Source organism: Diaphorina citri, unplaced genomic scaffold (assembly GCF_000475195.1).
Source record: "Diaphorina citri unplaced genomic scaffold, Diaci psyllid genome assembly version 1.1 scaffold2630, whole genome shotgun sequence".
Lineage (NCBI taxonomy): Eukaryota > Metazoa > Arthropoda > Insecta > Hemiptera > Psyllidae > Diaphorina > Diaphorina citri.
Genome location: NW_007380048.1, coordinates 1,391 through 25,368, shown reverse-complemented (window position 1 = coordinate 25,368; position 23,978 = coordinate 1,391). Strand labels below are relative to the sequence as shown.

Genomic DNA, 23,978 nt, shown 5'->3' with positions numbered 1-23,978 from the left:
AATACAATATAGATCAGGTAAGACACGTGAACACTAAAATATGTCCTTGTCTACAAAATTATACCTATTTCAGAGCTGAAAAATTAATGCGGCCCGCGGCCAACAATTTAAGGTCCAATGCGGCCTGCGGTCACCTTGAGTTTGTGCACCCCTGGTTTATAGTATAGTACAGTGCTTTATTTAGACTCTCGAAGTATAGGACTTCTAGTCCCTCTATTTCAACAGTTTAATATTGCACCACTCTATTTATAAGTAAAAAGTACCTATCAGTGAAATGCTTTCAGGAAAATAACATAGAATTATTGGTATCTACCAAATTTGGGATTAAACATTTTAACATTTCCAACAATCCATTAAACATTTTAACATTTCCATCAATCCTCAATCTACTAGAGGAGGAGGACTATCGACAGCACTATCGATAGTTTTTTCTGCACATTTTTCGTTTGTTTGGTCGTTTTAGAGGTGAAAAGTGTAAAAAAAAATGAACCTAAATTAATACGTGTACCTACAGTTAATAATTTTCTTTAAATTAGGTTAGGTTAGGTCTTTTTGGGGGATAAGACCTTTAGAAAAAAGGAAAATATGTAATAAAAATAACTATCGAAAACTATCGATAGTTATCGATAGTTTTTTTGAAAACTATCGATGACTATCGATGGCGCCGACTATCGATAGTTCTCCTCCTCTATTACCTAGTGGTATCTCTACTGTGTGTCTCATCTAAGCATCAAAGGATACAAATCTCTTCGTGTACCACCAGAAATGTTTTTGTGTACCACTAGTGGTTTGCTTACCACAGATTGGGTTATTCCAATCTGTTTCCAAAAGGAAAATACAATTCATCTACGTAATGGATTCTTGATGTATAAATTTACGGGTAACAAAAAGAAGTTGAAAAATATTTTCAACTGCCCTTCAAGATCCCCATTTCCTCTGATCAGGTAGTAAAGAGCTTAATTTACACATCTTTTGATGTACCTACTACTAACTAGATGTACTCTACTACATGGATATGTAGGAACCTCCTATCTTTAGTGCCGAACATACCCTGACCCCTTTGCCTTTCTTATCAAATAAAAACATTATGAACTGCTCCAAAGTGTAGGAAGTGAAAATTCATGTCTGAGAGACCCAATACAGACCTCATGAGGTAAAACAAGAGCCTTTTCAGTGGAAATATCCATTTTAATCATATTTTTGCCCTCTGTTCCCATTTACAGTGAAGGAAGGATGAGGACTATTTTAACTTTAAGAAAATAAAATGTCCTGTCTATTTTTGTTGGGATGTACCCCCATTCATAGAATACATACCAAAAATATGTATTCTGTGCTAAATAAGTATTTTAGTATTTATCACATTTTGTTTCATGACAAACAAAATGTGATAAATATTTGACACTATGCCAAATATTGTGATCTTCTTACCTTTGCTGATTGTTTTTCTCAAGTAAATTACCTTCAGTTTCAATAATATCTGATGTAGTTGTCCGTAGTCCTGCAGTATCTAATAGTATCACAGGATATCCTCCTATGTCTAAATGTTTCTCTATTACATCTCGAGTAGTACCCGGTATTGACGTTACTATGGAGATTTGCTTCTGACAGAGGAAATTCATTAGACTGCTCTTGCCAACGTTTGGTTCACCTGAAAAAATAAAGTAAAGTGAATTTGACAGTCAAATCTCTAATAATTATAACTAAGGCTAAGCGAATATCTTTAGTCCCCACCTCAGTGGTGCTAGCAGCTCAGGAACTCAGACTGGCAGCCAGGGGACTGGGTTCGATTACCGGGGACGTCAGGATTGAAGAGGTGCTCGATGTGATCTTCTCTCAGTTTTATATTGGGAAATGAGAAATGATTAAAAAAAAAAAATAAAATACAAATATGTAGAAACAAATTGAAGAAATATCTTGGATTATTTTTCCCCCTTCTTTAAGTTGCGATTTAAGAGCATTGATTCTCTGTTCAGAGCTCTGTACATAAAGAAAATTTGGCCAGCCCAGCTAGCTTGGAAGGTAGCGCGTCTAAACTTTGATAGAGGGAACTGTTATAACAAAAGTGCCAGGGAAAGACCTTGATTGTAAAGGCTACACAAGACGAAAATGAAATCCAAAGGTACTCACCGACTCGGAAGGACTTCTAGAGGTTGTTTCAGCACTTGCTTCAAGATTTCACTTGTTCAATCACTTGAAACTTGAAAATGTTCTCAGGAAAATTCAGATTTTCCAAAAGATCAAAAGCAAATTCGGTGCGACGCCATCTTGGATTTCTTTTGAACTTTTTTGTTTACAAATAGAAAAGTCGCTGTTCGAACTTTTCACTTGTTCGGAAAAGTTCGTGAATACTCGTGGTAGGGAACAAACGCCTGTTTATCTTTTGAATGCTATGTGGAATACATTAGCTTGTACCGATTCCGACAATCTTATTTGATCGAATTTTTATCCAGTTCCCCTGGATTACTAAGGTTAAGCAACTTTGCACCTGGTTGGTAACTGAATGGGTGAATCTGGTTTATAGTTAAGCGGGTTGTATCCTCCATTCTGTGCTACCCACCTAACCACACCTCACCCAGCCTGAGTGGGACTGGGAAAAACCTAGCAGCATGTGATTATTCAGATATGGTCACTCATCCTATTACCAACCACACTCAACGTTGCTCAACTTCAGTAATCCATTGGGGAATTGAGATAATTTTAGGTAGATAGGTGTTTCATATTAATGTTTTTTTTTCAGCCTCTTTTGACGGGGATCGAACCCTTGCCTCAAATCTTGCTCTGTTTCTAAGTACTGGTGCCGCAGGAGAAATTCTTTTTGATTTGAATTATACAAAACTCCTGCAGCTCAAGTGCTTATCAATGGACAAGGCTTTCATCTTTCATCCTCACTCGAGACTCGAACCCACACCCCTTGGACTGGGAGTACATTCTGTAGGATTAAAATTAACCCTCATTTATTGACACAAAATATTACCTACTAGGAAACCATAAGCAGAGGCCTTCGTCCAACACCATTTCGGACACTGGATCGACAATGTTTCTTAAACTTGCGTAGCGTGGTTTGGGTACTTTCTGATCAGGATAGCAAGCCATTGATTTAAGCACATTGAGTGTGTCAGGTCCCGATACTCGGATAACAGACACGTCTGCCTTGTAAGCGCTAGGCCGCGGGTTCGATTCCCGCCCGGGGCGGATTTTATCCTGATGGGATAATGTTCGTTCTCGGAACAGCTCGATTTCTCCTATTCTGTCTTCGTTCTCTCTTTGATTTCGGGAGGATAAGATCTTGGCAGTTATAGTTCCCTCTATTAAACCTCTTTTTTAATGTACTTGTAAACAGAGCCTCACTTACCTACTATCACACTTTTTATGCCACTTCTAATTCTGACGCCACATTTGTTGGAGAGTTCAATATGTTTTTCTATAGATCCATGTAGTTGTACTACTTGAGATCGGACAGTGTTTAGGATGTTGTCTTCAATGATTTCATCTTCACTGAAATCAATGTAGGCTTCTACTGATGCCAAACACTGGAAAGAGAACAAGAAGATAATAGAATAAGTACCTACTCAAGTACACAAAAAGCCCACTCTGTGGCTTAGGTGTAGGGGCAAACAGCCCTTGAAGTCAGGTTAAGCTTATCTACAAATCTAAATACCAACATCTAAGAGAGGTGGAGCAACAAGAGCTGAACACTTCCTGCTTTAAGATCTTCTAAGTAAGTAAACATATAGGTACCTATTAAAAAACTTGAAAAAGCCATTATTAATTCATACAAAAAAGGGAGCCTACAAAAAAAGGTTCTCGGAACAGCTGGCTTTCTCTTTTCTTGTCTTTCATTTCTCTCTGCTTTTGGAATGATAAGACCTTGCCAGACATTTTGGAATACAAAATATGTGATTGCTAACTGTACCACACTGTATACTCATAAACTTCTTGTGGAACATATTCTGAACACCCTGTATGGTGAGGATTTACTTCTATATTTCTATCTTTTCTCTCACTCTCTCTTTCTCTCTCTCTACCTATTTTTTTTTATTTAGGCAGTTATCAATTCATAATATCATGATTACATTGGATTATGTTAATCTAGTCTAGTCTAGAACTATAATGAGAGAGGCCCATCTCCAAGAAGTTAGGTAATAGCTTAGGATATGACAAAAATTGTAATTTATTATGTGTGAAATAAATGAGATATATTAATCAATCAATAAAAAAAATCTCTCTTGTCCATTTCACAGCTCTACAATTTCATGTTCAAAGGCTTCTGTGCAAGTGCAGATGCATAAGAAATGTCCAAAAATGGACCAACTTACTGTCAAAACACAATTATGAGATTTTAGACCCATACCTTTAGATCCAAGGGTATGTTAGTACATCATACCTAGTCAGAGGCTGGAGGAACACAGATACCTGTACCTATCTAAATGTTTGTTTCCATGTGAACCAAACACCTTCCTACTAAAAATTTCATTTTCATTCCAGGATATAAAAGGAGTGACCAAACTCATTTGGAGAGGTGTGATAATTTTGTTACTCTTGTGCTTGACCTGAGAAAAATTGCCAGAAGAAATCCTGATCAGCACATTATCATAGTAAGTTTACAAGTACCTACTTAAGTAAACTTACCTATCACATCTTATCATCTTATTGTGTGTAAATAACTTTAGTATCCTTGATTTTTTCAACATTGCATTTTCAAGGGATGGATGGATGTGGCTTGGAGCCGTAAATACCTATTTTGCTAAATTTTATGACCTCACTTGGACTTGAACCACCAACCTCCACATCTGAAGCCCACCATGCTAACAACTAGATTTCTGACCATTGAGGTTGGTTTTTAACCTTATTTGGTCAGGTTGCTCTGTTGTGATAAAAAAACTCATTTATTTAATTTAAATAATTTTCCCCTTTTTCCAGGTTTTGAAAAACTGCGAAAAGTTGGACCGGCTCAGTTTGTGTTCTCTGCTTCGACTGCAAGAATACACCAAGTGTACCAACATCACTCTAGTTCTCATTACAACTGTGTCACCCTGTAGTTTACACACAGATCAAGTCATTCCTAAGATACACTTCAATCAGTACAGCAAAGGTAAGGGCAACTTTATTGTGAGGTTTGATAGGGGGAACTGTAACTGCTAAGGTCTTAGGGAAATCTCTTAATAAAATCAAAGAGAAAAGAAAAGAAAAGAAGGGAAAGATAGAAGAAATCCAGCTGCTCCGAGAACGAACCTGACAAGCAAGCATGCTAATACCACCAACCTTACGCCATCGCGATAACCACTACCTACATTTTTTTTTTTTTTTCTCCAAGAGGTTTTATCGTCCTGAAATCGAAGAGAGGAGGAAGATAGATAGGAGAAAGTCAGCCGTTCTGAGAACGAACCTTATTTTTTAAAGATAAAATCTACCCCGGGCGGGAATCGAACCCGCGATCTAGCGCTTGCAAGAGAGACACGCTAGCCTCCAAGCTTACTAGACTTTTTTTAAATTATTATTTCGCTAACACTTACTTGATTTTACTTGTTTTATTTGGTTTCTAGATCAACTCACACAAATTCTGAGTCTGGAAAAGCCAGACGGTCACCCTGTAGATTTCTTCGAGAATTTCCTCAATGCTTGTGTGGGCACCCTGTATAACGTATGTCGTGATCTGAGAGAACTCAAAAACCTGGTGAGTATATCTCCTACACCTGAAAACGGCTACTTTCTCTGTGGCGTATAATATCTAGTGCTGTCAAACTGTTTTGACTTGGTGGTTTGGAGCGCTATCTTTCTATTCTTCGTTACTGACCATCTGATGATATGCGCCAGTCCGCCAGTTCCCTCTGGTTTCGTGTGTTTGACATCCTGGTTCCGATAGGTTGCCATCTAGGTAATCGCGTGCTGCTGGAGATATTGTTAGCCTGCCTCGGTAGCGTAGTGGTCAAGACGCTCGCCTGGTAAACAGGAGGGCGTGAGTTCGATCCCAGCCGAGGTATGGAATTTCATCCTCATTTATTTTAGAATTTGACCACATAATAATAGAGCTCTAAGGGTTAGGTGGTGGAGAACACCTCTGGCGTTAACCTAACCTAGTGGTTACCTTCCACTCAAGAGTTTATTTTTATTATTATTTCTCTGGGTGCAAAAGTCCTACATACTGGACTCCGCACTCAGGAATTTCGCCAGAAAAGACCCCCTTTTCAATGTAATGTACCTATTTCCCTTCATTCTTTCCAGATCTCAAACGTATTTCCCAAATACGTGGAGCCCATACAGTCAGGTGATCTGTTACATTCAGATGTGAAAAAAAAAATCACTCAAGAGTCTCGAGATTTGAGTTTACTCCCGGAAGCATCTCTAGATTTACATTTTTTTTTTTTTTAGTATAAAATTGTACATGACTACATGATGTATAAAATTGTTTACAATTAAGGTATGTACCTATGTAGGTAGGTAGTAGGTAAACTTTGGTGTTTACTTCAAATCAAGGTCATTCTACACCTAACTTCCCCTTTCTGAACAAATTCTGTCGGTAGTTAGATAGATATAGGTACAAAGTACATATATGTAGGTATAGGATGTACACCTAACTTTTTTTCCTTTTCCTTTTCGGAAAATATGTAGATATCTTTAGAAGTTGGAGTTACTCGTTTTCCTACCTACCAAAGTACCAAAACCACCAAGAGAAGAAGAAGGAGGAAGAAGAGAAAGAAGAAGAAGAAGAAGGAGAAGAAGAAGGAGGAGAAGAAGAAGAAGGAGGAGGAGAAGAAGAAGAAGGAGGAGAAGAAGAAGAAGGAGGAGAAGAAGAAGAAGGAGGAGAAGAAGAAGAAGGAGGAGAAGAAGAAGAGGAAGGAGGAAGAAGAGAAAGAAGAAGAAGAAGAAGAAGAAGAAGAAAAGATGGAAATCAACACCAACAACAAGAACGTTGAAAGGTTATATCATGTGATCATCTCTTCTTTAAAGTAATCAGCTCCCTATTAATCAGCTGTATTTATCTACTGACTCCTTTGACCTGAGACTTTGCATTTCCTACTTGGGTCTGCAATACATAGTACATACCTACCTTCTTATAATTATTTTCAATAGCTTTTTTATTCGTAAATTCTCATTTTAATTGACTTATCTATAGAAGATCAATAGTCTTGTAATAAATAACCTATCGATTATAGTGACTTTGTGCTAGTATAAAAACTCAGCTTGCGACTTTTAACCTCTACTGAGTTGATAACACCCATCAATAATTCTGTCTTGAAAATCAATAGTCTTGTAATAAATAACCTATCGATTATAGTGACTTTGTGCTAGTATAAAAACTCAGCTTGCGACTTTTAACCTCTACTGAGTTAATAAAACCCATCAATAATTGTGTCTTGAAAATCGCAACTACGTATATCTGTTTTCCCCCCCGGCAAAATCCTGGATACGGCCCAGTCTCTAGGTATTACCTACTACCTACTTACATTACTTTAAGTTTAGTGCTTTGGTATTTCAACTTGGGTCTGTACAATGTACAACTGTACCTACATAATCTTGGTAGTTACCTACCTACCTAGGTATTTTAATTTTACGTAAATTTAGGAACTAAATACCTAATACCTATACTTACACCATTGTAGCACTTTTGTACCCATTGCGCCCACACTAGCTTGGTTTTATGTGGTTTCATCATCATTGGTTAACAGCCATACGGCTGGTTTGCTGCAGTTCGCCATGCTTCTTCCCTGTCTTCTGCATTCCTTTTGAGATCATTATGTGGTTTACACTGAATTAAAGGTATAGGTAGGTACCTATTATAATAAATTCCTACATACCTATTGTAATATACCTTCCTACCTACATACCTATTGTAATATATTACTAAGTAGGTACATATAGAGGAGGTATAGGTACTTTTAAATTCCGTTGGTCCTCATTTTTCCTGCTCTATGACTTTGAAACATCACCCAAGTAAGCGCAACTGATCTATTGCAAATATTGTGACGGGCTGCCTTGTGGTGTTCTCGTGTTGACTCAGCACCTAAATGAGAAGTAAGTATTGTGTCTCTTCTCGCCCATCTGATGAGGGAAAAAAAAAAAAAAAAAAAAATGTAGGTACTTGTAAATAAAGCCTCACTTACCTACTATCACACTTTTTATGCCACTTCTAATTCTGACACCACATTTGTTCGACAGTTCAATATGTTTCTCAATAGATCCATGTAGTTGTACTACTTGAGATCGGACAGTGTTTAGGATGTTGTCTTCAATGATTTCATCCTCACTGAAATCAATGTAGGCTTCTACTGATGCCAAAGACTGGAAAGAGAACAAGAAGATAATGGAATAAGTACTTATCTAAGTACACAAAAAGCCCACTCTGTGGCTTAGGTGTAGGGGCAAACAGCCCTTGAAGTCAGGTTAAGCTTACCTACAAATCTAAGTACCAACATCTAAAAGCAATGGAGCAACAAGAGCTGAACACTTGCTGGTTTAAGATCTTCTAAGTAAGTAAACATATAGGTACCTACCTATTAAAAAACTTGAAAAAGCCAATATTAATTCATACGAAAAAGGTTCTCGGAACAGCTGGCTTTCTCTTTCCTTGTCTTCCATTTCTCTCTGCTTTTGGAATGATACTTAAGACCTTGCCAGACATTTTTTTAAACCTATTTTTTGATAAGAAACAAGGAATTTACCTCTAAAATCAACTGTCTCCATTCCGAGTACAACTGTTTGAGATTTCCCTTCATCTGATGCAGAGCTTTCTGTCGCTGCAGTTCAGTTTCGGCCTGTATCAAATCCCCGAGAGCCTCCGTCTGAGTTAGATCCAGCTTGTTATTGAAGAACGCTCGCTTGGAGAATTCTCCTGGTTCTGCAGGTCTTAGACCGGGAAGTTTGGTGAGTGCTCCCAGTATTGCATTGATAACAGCAATGCTTCCGTGGACTTGAAACTCACAGCAATCTTCTCCTGTGAAACTGTTGGGCTCTGAAATGTAAATAAATATTTATGTTGGATTATAATTTGAATCACCTTAATAATGAGTTTTTTTATCTTTTCTTCAAACATACAACTTCTGACCTTTTTACTGCTGAAAGTTCAATTTATTTTTCAATTAGGTATCCACATAGTTTTAATTAAAAAAACCTTTCTACTAATTGAAAATAGAAGGGGATATGAAGGCAAAGTAATAAAAATCTACTTTTTCCCTGTAGAAATGTTTCTTTAAATTCTGTAGGATTAAAATTAACCCTCATTTATTGACACAAAATATTACCTACTAGGAAACCATAAGCAGAGGCCTTCGTCCAACACCACTTCGGACACTGGATCAACAATGTTTCTTAAACTTGCATAGCGTGGTTTGGATACTTTCTGATCAGGATAGCAGGCCATTGATTTAAGAGCATTCAGTGTGTCAGGTCCCGATACTCGAATAACAGAAACACCACACTTGCCATGTCCTGTAACACAAAAAGAGGGCAGTTAGCTTAGTGGTAACATGCTGAAGGCCCCTGGTTCAATCCATGCCATTATAGAAAGCTTGTTTTTGTGTTTAACCTAACCCTATAACACTGATCACTGCTCATTTGTGACAGCTTCTTTTTGTAGGAATTTTTCATTGTCTGAACTAGTACCACAGCTTGGGATGGACCTAAAACTAGGAAACTTACCAGAGGAGAGTGCAAAAATGGTGTTTTTGATAGCCAAATGAGAACATCTTCTGGAGAACTGACTTTTCCAAATAGTTTGAATGGGTGACAGAAGTTTCAGCTGAGAGAAAGTCACTGGGTTCCTAACAAAAGTATGGTAGGTAAACGACATTTCTATCGATATTAGATCAAAATCATGGTATAATTTAATTGAAATCGGGGAAAACAGGTAGAAACTCTCAAAAATCACAGCCTTTTCTGCCTTTTTGATTTTTTTTTTTTTTTTTTTTCGATTTTTAAAATTTTCAATTTTTCATTTTCAAATATTCCCCTCATTTCCCGCGTCGAAATTATCAAGACGATTTCGTTTTACACGAGGGACAAAAGAGGTAGGGGAACACTTTTCCCATTTGTGTAGGGGAACACGTTTTTTTCGGCTTCACTTCTTGGCTTGACGGTCTATCCTCTGCATTTAGCCCCCTTGGAAATCCTTGAGGCCGTGGTTATGGAACAGGGCCATCGTAGGCCATCGTCGGCCTTTTTGCGGTGTAAAGTTGGCGGGAAATTCGAAATTTTTGAGTTTTTTTTCCGCAACTTGTACAATCTGAATTCATTTTTTTACTTTTTATCTTTAGTTTGGCACGTTTATATTTATACTTTTCATTTATATTAGCTATTAAAAACAAGCAAATTACAAAGCTTTTTTTTTTTCATATAAATTTTGTTTTAAAAGGGGCACGACTTCGATTGTCATTAAGCCCCAAATTACAAAGCAACAAAAATAAATATATAAAATGAATTTTAAAAATTGCCCGCCGGGGACAGCTATCTCACGTCGTCCGAGCCTCATCTCAGCCCGTGTTTCATAAACACACCCTGAAATCGGCTTATTGGGGCAAATCGAGATTTATCTCAGTGTTGACAGATCAGTATAATTTATCTAAAATTTAGTATAATTTTGAATCCTGTTAGTATAATTTTTAGTATTCAGACATTTTTAGATTTTTTTTAGTATAATTTTTGGTATATAATTTGTAAGATCTTTCATGAGCGGAAAAACCTTTTTTTCCGCAGCCGACCAGGTGGATTTTTTATTTATTTTTTTATTATTTATTAATTTTTTTCTTTAACGAAACAGGCCCTAAAATTATCGATAGTATCAATTTATATTATAAAACAGGGCCCAAAATATCGATAGTATCAAAGAGCACCGCAACGACAAGAGCGCTAGAGTCGATTACCGATTTAGTCGGTTATTACCTATATTGTAATTTTTTTTCCTAGTGAATTTTTGGTTAGTTTCGGGGGTTAATGAGGTTAATAATTCATCCTATGGTTAACAAAGTTCCTCATCAAGTCTACTGTAAAATGAAACTAGATGATTTCACTTATAATTTCTCTGGAATTAAAGGAAAACATCAAAGTGAAAGTGATCAAAATTCAAACTTCAAAGTGATCAAAGTTTAAACTTTAACAATTAACTTATTAACTTCTGTCAAAAAATCAAAGTGGCATAATATCAAGTGGCAAGTACTTTCTGGCCTACATTTCTCTCTGGGAAAGGCCAACATCACGTCGTGAGAGTAGGTCCCAGACGGTCACCCGGCCAATTACTAACCACGCTCGACGTTGCTTAACTTCCATGGACCAAAAGTACTAAGATTTTTTTGAATTTCGCGGTCCGCGGTCGTTTTGAGTGATTTAGTATAATTTTTCAAATTTTAGTTTTATTTTAGTTTTAGCACGAATCTAGTATAATTTCACTGAAGCCATCTGACAACACTGGATTATCTTCTTCTGTTTTACCTCCTTGACGTTTCCTTGGGAACAAAAAGTAAACAATATTTTCCCGCCACTTTTTAAAAAGTGCAAATTATTTCTTTGGTGTTTTGCTGTTTTCCTGTTTTGTGAATTTGTGTTTTATTTTTCACAAAGTTTTGTCTGTGTTTATGTTAAGTTAATCAATTAATATTTAGGTGTTTTCTGTTTTAATCTCGCCATCATCACAATGGACATAGAATTCATGCAGGAGAGTTTGAAATCGAAATTCCCCTGCCGAGACAAACAAATAGACCTCCTCTGCAATTTTCTGAAACAGGTACCTAAACTGGGAAAAAGTGACCTGGAACACTACCTACTAAAATAATTAAATAACCAATATTCCTCCATGTGAAGACAGCCCTTTAACTACAAAAGTCATGAGACTTTTTATGTCTTGCCTTTCTTTATTGGAGGAATTTCTACCTGCTCCTTAATTTATTATTTTTTTTTTTAATGTTTGGTATAATGGTTTAGTATTGCTCGAAATTCCCCTGCCGAGACAAACAAATAGACCTCCTCTGCAATTTTCTGAAACAGGTACCTAAACTGGGAAAAAGTGACCTGGAACCTACTACCTACCTACCTACTAAAATAATCAAATAACCAATATTCCTCCATGTGGAAGACAGCCCTTTGACTGAAAAAGTCATGGGACTTTATGTCTTGCCTTTCTTTATTGCAGGAATTTCCACCTGCTCCTTAATTTAATTTTATTAAAATGTGTGGTAATGGTTTAGTATTGCTGACAACGAAATAATGCTATAAATTTATCACCTCATAGAAGAGAGAATACTTTAGTATTGCTGACAATGAAATAATGCTATAAATTTATCACCTCATAGAAGAGAGAAAAAAATCAATTGCTGCTGTGAAAAATCAATTAAGATAATGTCTTTCATTTCTTATTTGTTCAGAATGTACCCTGTAAATACCAGTACCCCTGTGTTCTCGTACATGGAAACCAATCCACTGGAAAGCTAAGCCTTGTTAAAACCTACCTGCTGCTGTCAAAGAATACAAAAACATTACATACATAGGTTGTAGGTTCCCTATACTAAATATAATATGAGATTTTATGGTGCTTTTCATTTTCAGGACTCTGGACTTCAATATAAAGAAATACTTGGATGTCAGCTAGGAATCAGTTGGAAATATTGGAAAAATATGTAGAAATTAAGTTACCTGTTCACACTGCCCGAATTGAATGGCATTGCCTGTTCATGCCACCTAGATATTCAAAATTAAAAATTCCACAGATGAAGACTGAAACACAGTAAAAAGTCAGCCAGAGTAGTTCAGAAGTAGAACGTTGAATTTGTAATCCAGGGGACGGGGTTCGTGTCCCAGCAGTGACCTAAAAAATTTAGTAAACCTTAACACAAAGTAAAATCTTATTTAACAAAGCAAAAAAGGAGCCACTGATATGGAAGTTTATCTGAATGAAATATTTGTGGCCAATTTTACGTCATCACTTAAGCAGTCAATTTTTATTTAACAGTCCATACTTGCTGAATCAGATAGAGGCTGTAGAATAATCTAGATGTTTAATACCTACCTAATGTTTTACAGAGTTGTAGTAGATGCCTAAAATACATATTATAAGTAAACAGGTTCGAGATGACATGGCCTAGTGACATACTTTCTGGTCCACCCTGTTATACATACAGTCTAAAAATAAGTGCTGCACATACTTTTATACTGGATGAATCATAAAAGTAATAAAAATACTAAAAATAAATTAGACCTTCCTTTTCTTTGTTACAGCTGCAGTTTATTTCAACAACTTTATTTTATTTCAAATACTAGTACTTTATTCAGACTTCCCTTGTATGACTAAATTGACTAAAGAGTCCCTTTCGCCAGCACTTCTTATAAAGATTCGTTTTGCCTGATATTTTTTTTTTTTATCTAGCAAGGGTAGCGCCTCTCAGACTTCCCTTGTATGACTAAATTGACTAAAGAGTCCCTTTCGCCAGCACTTCTTATAAAGATTCGTTTTGCCTGATATTTTTTTTATTTATTTATTTATTATTAACAGTTTCATAGCTCAAAGCTATAGCATTTATTTACATGAAATACACAAAAATTTGGTACAGAATAAAATACAAGATTGGTACATGATGGATTTTTTTTTTTTATCTAGCAAGGGTAGCGGGCACTTTTTCGTAAAATTCCCTGACTTTTCCAGTCTCCATGAAATTCCCTGACTTTTCCCGGTTTTCCAGTCTGGTAGACACCCTGAAAAGGGGATATGAAGGCAAAGTAATAAAAATCTACTTTTTCCCTGTAGAAATGTTTCTTTAAATTCTGTAGGATTAAAATTAACCCTCATTTATTGACACAAAATATTACCTACTAGGAAACCATAAGCAGAGGCCTTCGTCCAACACCACTTTGGACACTGGATCGACAATGTTTCTTAAACTTGCATAGCGTGGTTTGGGTACTTTCTGATCAGGATAGCAGGCCATTGATTTGAGAGCATTCAGTGTGTCAGGTCCCGATACTCGGATAACAGACACACCACACTTGCCATGTCCTGTAACACAAAAAGGGGGCAGTTAGTTTAATGGTAACATGCTGAAGGCCCCTGGTTCAATCTATGCCATTATAGAAAGCTTGTTTTTGTGTTTAACCTAACCCTATAACACTGATCACTGCTCATTTGTGACAGCTTCTTTTTGTAGGAATTTTTCATTGTCTGAACTACCTAGTACCACAGCTTGGAATGGACCTATAACTAGGAAACTTACCAGAGGAGAGTGCAAAAATGGTGTTTTTGATAGCCAAATGAGAACATCTTCTGGAGAACTGACTTTTCCAAATAGTTTGAATGGGTGACAGAAGTTTTGGCTGAGAGAAAGGCACCGGGTTCCTAACAAAAGTACGGTAGGTAAACGACATTTATATCGATATTAGATCAAAATCATGGTATAATTTAATTCAAATCGGGGGAAAACAGGTAGAAACTCACAAAAATCACAGCCTTTTCTTTTGCTGCCTTTTTACTTTTTTTTTCCATTTTTAAAATTTTTTCAATTTTTCATTTTCAAATATTCCCACATTTCCCGCGTCGAAATTATCAAGATTCGTTTACACGAGGACAAACCGACAAAAGAGGTAGGGAACACTTTTCCCATTTGTGTAGGGAACACGTTTTTTTCGGCTTCACTTCTTGGTCTTGACGGTCTATCCTCTGCATTTAACCCCCTTGAAATCCTTGAATCGGCTTCACATTGGGGCAAATCGAGATTATCCTCTTCTGTTTTACCTCCTTGACGTTTCCTTGGGAACAAAAAGTAAACAATACTTTCCCGCCACTTTTTAAAAAGTGCAAATTATTTCTTTGGTGTTTTGCTGTTTTGTGAATTTGTGTTTTATTTTTCACAATTTCACAAAGTTTTGTCTGTGTTTATGTTAAGTTAATCAATTAATATTTAGGATAGGAGAAACCCCCAACCACACATTCTGAACATTATCCGTTTAGGATAAGATCCGCCCCGGGCGGGAATCGAACCCGCAGCCTAGCGCTTGCGAGGCAGACGCGCTACCAACCAAGCTAACTAGGCTGGTAATTCCAGTGAAAAGGTGAGGTAGGTATAATAAATAGACTGGGAACTATATTGTCTAATAGTGACGCGCTTGCTTGTCAAGTCCCGTTTTCAATCCGCACCATCGACAGTCGACAAAAACTTATTCGTATTATAATGGAACAGTTGCGAATGGGTAAAAATTATAAATAAATGGTCGATTCCTATGTAAAAAGTTGGGAAGAATTCAAATCTGAGGTCAAAACTCCGAAAAAATAACTGTAAAAGGTCGAAAATTCAATTTTTATTTTCCTTTCTAATGAAAGAGTTCAAATATGTGTGACGTTTTGTCTTACAAACCCATCTATAATTCTGTCTAAAACTGTGAAGTGCAAATATGTTATTGGTACCTACCTAGGTAGAAACGTACGTTAGTAGCCTCTATGACCAGGGATGAAAAATGTCATCCCATCAGGCATATTATGCCAATTAATCTACCGACTCAGGGTAATCAGGGCCGTAAGGCCCGCATTTAGAGGGGGTCGAAGGGGCCCGGCCCCCAACCCTCGACAAAATCCTGGATACGGCCCTGGCTATACTTACCTACCAACCTATATTAAAATTCCAACATAGATCATATCTATCTGTTAGGCCGAGGCCCCCCTCCCCCTTCTCAAGCTAAATTTCTCTCCTTTACTGTAGGCCAGGCTTCAAATATTCGGACCTTTAGTCTGACCCCCCCAGTGGCCTCTGCTCTTCAGCACTCCTCTCGTTCTTCTTTCGTGAGTCTCTCAATGAGTCTCTCCTCTTGTTCTTCTTTCGTGAGTCCTAACTGGAGTGATTGCTTGGGCGGACATTTGGTTTTGGCTACAAATTTTACCAATGGATGCCCTTCGCCCTCAACCTTTGCTAATTCTTGAGTAAGGAAAATTCAGGCTGATATTTACCCTGTTTTATGTCCCCCAGCCAGACTAAGCTGGACTACTCCCTGTTTAAAGTCCCCCAACCACACATTCTACTCCCTGTGTACCGTCCCCCAGGCAGACATCCAACACTGGTCTCCCATAATAGTTTCTACCCCCGCCACTGGCTCTGTCACATGGTGTCGTATAGTGACCACGTTGTTTCTGGGTTAAATAACCCCCTCAAGGTTTAATCCAGCCACTCGGAAGTCACTACTTGGATTACTTTATGCCAGGGGTTCTCAAACTTTTTGGGCCGCGGTGCCCTAAATGACCGTTCAAAGTTGTGCGGTGCCCCTACAATGCCTAACCCATATGTCATATATTTTATTTTTTCAATACTTAGTTTGAATTTACATAAAAAAAAACCTGGAAATGTCTCGCGGTGCCCCAAAATCATCTCGCGGTGCCCTTCGGTGCACACTTAGAGAAACCCTGCTTTATGCTAACTAGAGTCAACACTTTGATGAATTTACATAAAAAAAAAAAAAAAAACCTGGAAATGTCTCGCGGTGCCCCAAAATCATCTCGCGGTGCCCTTCGGTGCACACTTTGAGAAACCCTGCTTTATGCTAACTAGAGTCAACACTTTGAATCATGACCGAGTCCACACCTTCAAATCTGAAAAAAACGTCGAATAGGTACAAAGTTACAAACTATAGTTAAAGTGACAGCTTACAAACTATAGTTAAAGTGACAGCTTACAATTCCCCCCCGGGGGCGATTTTATCCTCAGCAGATAAGATTATTTCTTGTAACGGCTGACCTTCTCCTATCCTGTCCTCCTTCTCACTTCGCTTGCGGGACGATAAGATACCTCCTTTGTTACAGTTACCTGTATCAACTTATTTTAAATATAAAAGAAAAATATAAGGCTCGATCTTAAATTTAAACCAGGAAAAAAAACCCTCATATTGTAAAACAAGAGAACACTGAAGAAGTCAAAGTTCCCAATATTGTTTCTAGGCAGATTTGTGTTCATGATTTATTTGCAATTGAAATCCAAATTCCAAATTACGAACCTCCTCCAAATTCCTACATAGGTACATAACCATTACTATGTACTTGTACTTGTAGGTAGGTACATAGGTACAAACATAAATAATCTATTACCTAGATACCTATCTATACATAAATGAATCCCAAAATTTGGTCATCACTTGATCAATGCCATGGTGTAATTTCAGCAGACCATAATACCTACTGAAATAATTTTCGTACTTCTGCAATTTTATTTTATTTTTCCTCCAAAGAAAAATAGGTATATTATTTATTTGAATTTATGGTGATTAATTTTTACGATCAATTATGATGATTGTGTAGGTAGGTACCTAATGGTATGGACGTATGGTTGCAAAAAATTGCTATAAATAATTTACCAAAAATCTGATTGTAAATTCACCCATTTTCTTCGCCTCATTGATATATCTACTTACATCGGTAGAGTAATGGTCAAGGCACTCGCCTGGTAAACAGGAGCACATAGGTTCCATTCCAGTCAAAGTAGGTAGGTTATTGTGAATTTTGACCTATGTCAAAGGGACTTTTTAGTCCTATTTTTTTATTCCACCGCCGTTTTTATTTCGTAGCAATGGAACAACTGCTACATTAGACGCTTGTGGCCTGTGTCGTAGCATGCCCATCCCGTAGTATGCCTCTCATCAGATGGGCGAGAAGAGACACAATACTTCCCATTTAGGTGCTGGCTCAACACGAGAACACCAGAAAGTAACCCGTTGAAATATTTACAATCGAAAAACGAGTGCAAGCGCTCCCAATGTGAAATGGTCCTTAGAGTGTGTGAAAAGAGGGACAAGAAATAAAGTAGGTAATATCCCGTTTGATCAGCTTATTTTCTCTTGCAAAGTGTTTTAGAGAGAAGCCTCGAGTAGGGAGGGTGCACTTTGAAATATCCAAGGGAAAATAGATAGTACCTACTAAGGTCCACTTAGTAAAGGAAATACGTGACCCACTTACTGAGGAAGTAAGGCCAGCCACTCACTATCAGGTACACCTGATTAGGTCCGCCTGTCAGGTATACCTGATGAGCACACACACTCCCAGGAAGACCTGACAGGCGGACCTAATCAGATGTATCTGTCAGGTCTACCTGATAGTGAGTGGCTGGTCTAAGACGACAGGCCTACCCGGATAGCTATTTTTATTTTCTATTAGTCAATAGCTGCAGCTTGTGCCATGAAAACAAAACTATGGACTAATCATAAATTATTCTTATTATCACTTTTTTTAAGAGGTTTGACAGAGGGAACTGTAACTGCTATGGTCTTATCGTCCCGAAATCGAAGAGAGAAGGAAGACAGGATAGGAGAAAGCCAGCCGTTTCGAGAACGAACATTATACCATCAGGATAAAATCCGCCCCGGGCGGGAATCGAACCCGCGGTCTAGCGCTTACAAGGCAGACGCACTACCAACTAAGCTAACTAGGCTGGCTAATTCCGATTCCAATGTAGGCAAGAATAAAAATAATTTATTATTTTAATTTCAACTCTTGATCACTGTAGGGCTGCAGGCCATTTAGTCGTCTGAAATTATTTTTAGTTCCATTGCAGATTCTAGAGGCCTAGCGCTTACAAGGCAGACGCACTACCAACTAAGCTAACTAGGCTGGCAAAAGGGAACCGTAACTGCTAACGTTTTCTGCCCCCAAAGCGAGGGGAGAAGGAAGGATAGGAAATGGCCAGCCGTTTCGGGAACGAACCTTATCTGGTAAGGAGAACCGATGAAATCCGCCCCGGGCGAGAATCGTTTTGTTGAAAGTTGTGTGGAAGCTTTTGACTTCGGTTACACGAATAATCACGTTGAAGGCGCTAGTTCCCTAGTTAAGCCACGCTGACCGTGGTTGGTATCCGGATGACTAGTTCTTGTGGACGCGGCTTTACATTCTCAGCGGTATTTTTTACTTTAATTCCCGACATCATCAACATAATCAATAATTTACCAAGCTGCTTCATTAGATTTTTTATATCTGCATAAAGATTAAGCGTTTTACTTTAATTCCCGACATCACATCATCAACATAATCATTAATTTACCAAGCTGGTTCATTAGATTTTTTATATCTGCATAAAGATGAAGCGAAAAGAAAAAAAAGTTGCGTTTTTTCTACACGATCTCTTCATTGATGTAATGTCTGTTTGTTTTGCTATGTTGTAATTTTATTTCTGGTTTGGAATCACTCATGGCGGAGTTAGTTGACATCTGCTTCCTAGTTGATATGCTACACACCCAATAGCTCCTTAGTGGATGTCGCGGTGGAGGTTCCGGGTTCGATTTCCGATGAGAAGTTTTTTTGAATAGACTTTTTTTTATGAGGAGGAAAAATCTTTATGACTTCTCCAGCATGGTGTGGAAGGTATGCTGGAGTCACGGCTCAGGGTATGGTGTTTCGCCCTTCTGTGGCACCCACAACCTAGGGATGCACGGAGCTTTGTGATAACCATTACCTAAGAGCCTGTTCCCACAGTTCGGACAAAAATCGTCCCGTGTGTAGTAGGAACTGAGGTCTTATGGGCCCGTAATCGAAGAAAGAAGGAGAACAGGGTTAGGAGAGAGCCAGCCGTTCCGAGAACGAACCTTATCTGTTCAGGATAAAGTTCGCCCCGGACGGGAACTAAACCCGCGACCTAGCGCTTACAAGGCAGACACGCTACCCTCCAAACTAACTAGGCTGGCCAGTAGAATTTTAATTTTGTTAAGCATGAATGCTCTTCAGAAATGTTCCTCTATCAATTTATTGTGTTGGGTTTTATGACTTGACTGGGATTCGATCCATCAACCAACCTATACCTACTGATCCGAAGCTCCAGCTTACACAGTTAGGTACTATTTGTTTTAAATACTTAGAGAGAAAAGAAACACAAACAGTAAAAAAATCTGGTGTGAACATCACACGACTTTCCTTATCCTATTGAATGATGCTTATTTGAGTGTTCTTTTACAATATCTCTAACCGTTTTGTCGCTGTGTAGCTGAAAACCGCCAAAAAACGGTCGAAATCTGTCCAAAAGCGGTCATAATACCGCCAAGCGCAGCAACCATCTTAACCAAACGTTTTGTTTTGCATCCTTTTGTCACATTTGTGAACTACATACCAAATTTCAAGTCTCTAGCTTGTACCATTCCCGAGATATTGTATTTGACATCTACATACCAAATTTCAAGTCTCTAGCTCTTACTGTTCTCGAGATATTTTGTTTACAGACAGACACGGACCAATGGCTGAAACTTTGGATTTAGGCTCTAGGGACCTCAAAACGTGTTTTGGCACTAAAAACTGACCATCGAAAATTTGACCCGATTACATTACTTTCCTTCCTATAGGATAAGGAAAGTAAAAAGGATCGGTTTTGGCAATTAACAACCAGGGAAATCGGGAGTATTCGCCTGTATTGCTGTATTTAACTATTTATATGACTGGGATATCCCTCTACCAAATATCAACTGTTCCATATTTGAGGAGGTACTTTTCAAAACCTCACAAGTCACTCGAGCACAATTTTTCAGGAGAGCTCAAAAACTGATTTAAGCATTCCTGTGGTAGGTAGGAATGTGAAAATACTTCAAATAGATGTAGAATAACCCTAAATACCTAAAAATGAAATTATTTTCTGTATTGAATAACTTAAATTGAAGAAAATCCAATTTTAAATTTGGACATGTGTGCTTTTGCAGCGAACCTGGTGGTTTTGTGTGGTTTTGTTTTAACCACCCATGAATATGTGTGATTTTGAAAAGGGCACACTCATTTTTGAGGGGGACAAATTAATTTCATTGAATAAACAAGAAACCAGGTACAATATCAAACATTTTTTTAATTTTTCTTTATTTTATATTTTTTTCAAAAGAGCTTTTTTGAAAGAGGTTTGACAGAGGGAACTGTAACTGCTATGGTCATCGTCCCGAAATCGAAGAGAGAAGGAAGACAGGATAGGAGAAAGCCAGCCGTTCCGAGAACGAACATTAAACCATCAGGATAAAATCCGCCCTGGGCAGGAATTCTGGTTCATTAGCTTTCACTTGAATAAAGTGAGTTCCATCTTTTTTTTTTAAAAAACTTTTCTACAAAAATTCTCTTTTGATCACTGATTTTTTCAAGATTTCGCAATGAATGACCAATGAATAAAAGAAGGAGGAGAAGAAGAGGAAGAAGAAGAAGGAGAAGAAGAAGAAGAAGAAGAAGAAGAAGAAGAAGAAGAAGAAGAAGAAGAAGAAAATGATCGTCTTCTCGAGAAGCAAAAAAAGATAGAAATCAACACCAACAGCACGAACGTTGAAAGGTTATATCATGTGATCATCTCTTCTTTAAAGTAATCAGCTCCCTATTAATCAGCTAGGAGCGTATGCCGTGACGTCAAAGTTCACGATTTACCGGTATTTTTTAAATCGATTTATCTCGGGATCTAGAAGTTGGAGAGGTGTGATAATTTTGTTACTCTTGTGCTTGACCTGAGAAAAATTGCCAGAAGAAATCCTGATCAGCACATTATCATAGTAAGTCTACAAGTACCTACTTAAGTAAACTTACCTGTAGAAGAAAAATAAAAATTCCGTTGGTCCTCATTTTTCCTGCTCTATGACTTTGAAATATCACCCAAGTAAGCGCAACTGATCTATTGTAAATATTGTGACGGGCTGCCTTCTGGTGTTCTCGTGTTGACTCAGCACCTAAATGAGAAGTAAGTATTGTGTCTCTTCTCGCCCATCTGATGAGGGACATACCACAGGATAGGACACTACTGAGGGGAAAAATCAACTGATATTTTACTTTTTAATTCCAGATATCGTCGCTGGTAGAACTGAAACTGTTAACAGTGCTCTCTGACGGCAACCTGGATAAACCTAACTATAAGTGTAGTGTGGATAAGGAAACTATTTATGCCATCTCTAAGTAAGTACACAAAATCAGCTACATTATAATAAACTACCCTTATACGTAAGTTGAAATAAACCATTACGTTACAGTACATACGTAGGTACAGATAATGGGGTAAAACGACTTTTTTGGAATCAGGAATCAGGCAGGGGACCCTAAAACGGATATTATTCTTCTACATTACATAAATATTTGTACAAAGAGTCTGATCCCCAAATCAATTTAGACAAATTTGGTGGTTTTGATAGGTATTTCTGATGTTTGCCAAAGAAGATCATTTGGTGGCAAATTTATGACAAACAAAATGTGATACATATTTGACACTATGCCAAATATTGTGATCTTCTTACCTTTGCTGATTGTTTCAATATTTGTACAAAGAGTCTGATCCCCAAATCAATTTAGACAAATTTGGTGGTTTTGATAGGTATTTCTGATGTTTGCCAAAGAAGATTAATTGGTGGCAAAGTCATGACAAACAAAATGTGACAAATATTGCACACTATGCCAAATATTGTGATCTTCTTACCTTTGCTGATTGTTTCTCTCGAGTAAATTACCTTCAGTTTCTATAACATCCGAAGTAGTTGTCCGTAGTCCTGCAGTATCTAATAGTATCACAGGATATCCTCCTATGTCTAAATGTTTCTCTATTACATCTCGAGTAGTACCAGGTATTGAGGTTACTATGGAGATTTGCTTCTGACAGAGGAAATTCATTAGACTGCTCTTGCCAACGTTTGGTTCCCCTAAAAAAATAAAGTAAAGTGAATTTGACAGTCAAATCTCTAATTATAATTAAGGCCAAGAGAATATCTTTAGTCCCCACCTCAGTGGCCGAAAGTTTAAGAGCATTGATTATTAGAATTATAATGAGAGAGGCTCCAAGAAGTTAGGTAATAGCTTAGGATATGACAAAAATTATAATTTATTATGTGTGAAATAAATGAGAAATATTAATGAATAAAAATAAAAAAAATCTCTCTCTCTCTTTCCTCTATTCTGTTCTTCTCCTCTCTTTTCCATTTCACAGCTCTACAATTTCATGTTCAAAGGCTTCTGTGCAAGTACTGCAAGTGCAGATGCATGAGAAATGTCCAAAAATGGACCAACTTACTGGCAAAACACCATTATGAGATTTTAGACCCATACCCTTAGATCCAAGGGTATGTTAGTACATCATACCTAGTCAGAGGCTGGAGGAACACAGATACATGTACCTATCTAAATGTTTGTTTCCATGTGAACCATTCACCTTCCTACTAAAAATTTCATTTTCATTCCAGGATATAAAAGGAGTGACCAAACTCATTTGGAGAGGTGTGATAATATCGCTACTCTTGTGTTAGACCTGAGAAAAATTGCCAGAAGAAATCCTGATCAGCACATTATCATAGTAAGTTTACAAAATACTTAAACTTATCTATCAAATCTTATCATCCATGAATGTTAATGTGCTATTATGTAGGTAAATAACTTTAGTATCCTTGATTTTTTCAACATTGCATCTTCAAGGAATGAATGGATGTGGCTCAGGGCCGTAAATATTTTGCTAAATTTTATGACTTCACTTGGACTTGAACCACCAACCTCCACATCTGAAGCCCACCATGCTAACAACGAGACTTCTGACCATTGAGGTTGGTTTCTAACCTTATTTGGTCAGGTTGCTCTGTATTGATATAGTGATAAAAAACTCATTTCTTAATTTAAATAATTTCCCCCTTTTTCCAGGTTTTAAAAAACTGTGAAAAGTTGGACCGGCTCAGTTTGTGTTCTCTGCTTCGACTGCAAGAATACACCAAGTGTACCAACATCACTTTAGTTCTCATTACAAGTGTGTCACCCTGTAATCTACACACAGATCAAGTCATTCCTAAGATACACTTCAACCAGTACAGCAAAGGTGAGGGCAACTTTATTGTGATTTTTGATAGAGGGAACTGTAACTGCTAAGGTCTTGAGGAAATCAAAGAGAAAAGAACAGGATAGAAGGAAGCGATTCGTTCGGAGAACGAACGTGATTAGCGAGCCCGTTTCCATCGGGCTAACCGTACCCCATTGCGCTAACCACTACGATTTTTTAAAAAGAGTTTTGATATAGGGAACTGTAACAACTGTAAGAGAACAGAGGGGGACAGGAGAAAGCCAGCCG

At 37.6% G+C, this 23,978-nt stretch overlaps 2 protein-coding genes across 2 annotated transcripts; one reads left to right on the top strand and one right to left on the bottom strand.

Annotated features, from left to right (window-relative positions):
* Positions 1 to 723: 723 nt before the first annotated feature.
* LOC103519262 (tRNA modification GTPase GTPBP3, mitochondrial) lies at positions 724 to 14,464 on the bottom strand. The gene is made up of 6 exons (XM_026830822.1): positions 14,190 to 14,464; positions 13,793 to 13,975; positions 8,661 to 8,950; positions 8,103 to 8,280; positions 1,460 to 1,648; positions 724 to 818 (listed from the first exon to the last, which is right to left on the bottom strand). Exons 1-6 carry the CDS (start codon positions 14,338 to 14,340, stop codon positions 724 to 726), a joined length of 1,086 nt encoding a protein of 361 aa, XP_026686623.1. The 5' UTR covers positions 14,341 to 14,464.
* A 4,337-nt stretch (positions 14,465 to 18,801) lies between these two features.
* Positions 18,802 to 23,746, top strand: LOC113471580 (the record flags this gene model as incomplete). The annotated part of the gene is made up of 3 exons (XM_026830823.1): positions 18,802 to 18,840; positions 21,355 to 21,441; positions 23,558 to 23,746. Coding segments are annotated over exons 1-3 (315 nt in total), but the record flags the coding sequence as incomplete, so codon positions are not given.
* Between the last annotated feature and the right edge of the window lie 232 nt (positions 23,747 to 23,978).

Coding starts and splice junctions, on each gene's coding strand:
- LOC103519262 (XM_026830822.1), bottom strand. CDS start 14,340: ATGTCGTTTACCTACCGTACTTTTGTTAGGAACCCGGTGCCTTTCTCT. Junction 13,976..14,189: donor CATTTTTGCACTCTCCTCTG/GTAAGTTTCCTA, acceptor TTTGTGTTACAG/GACATGGCAAGTGTGGTGTG. Junction 8,281..8,660: donor GGAGACAGTTGATTTTAGAG/GTAAATTCCTTG, acceptor TTCTCTTTCCAG/TCTTTGGCATCAGTAGAAGC.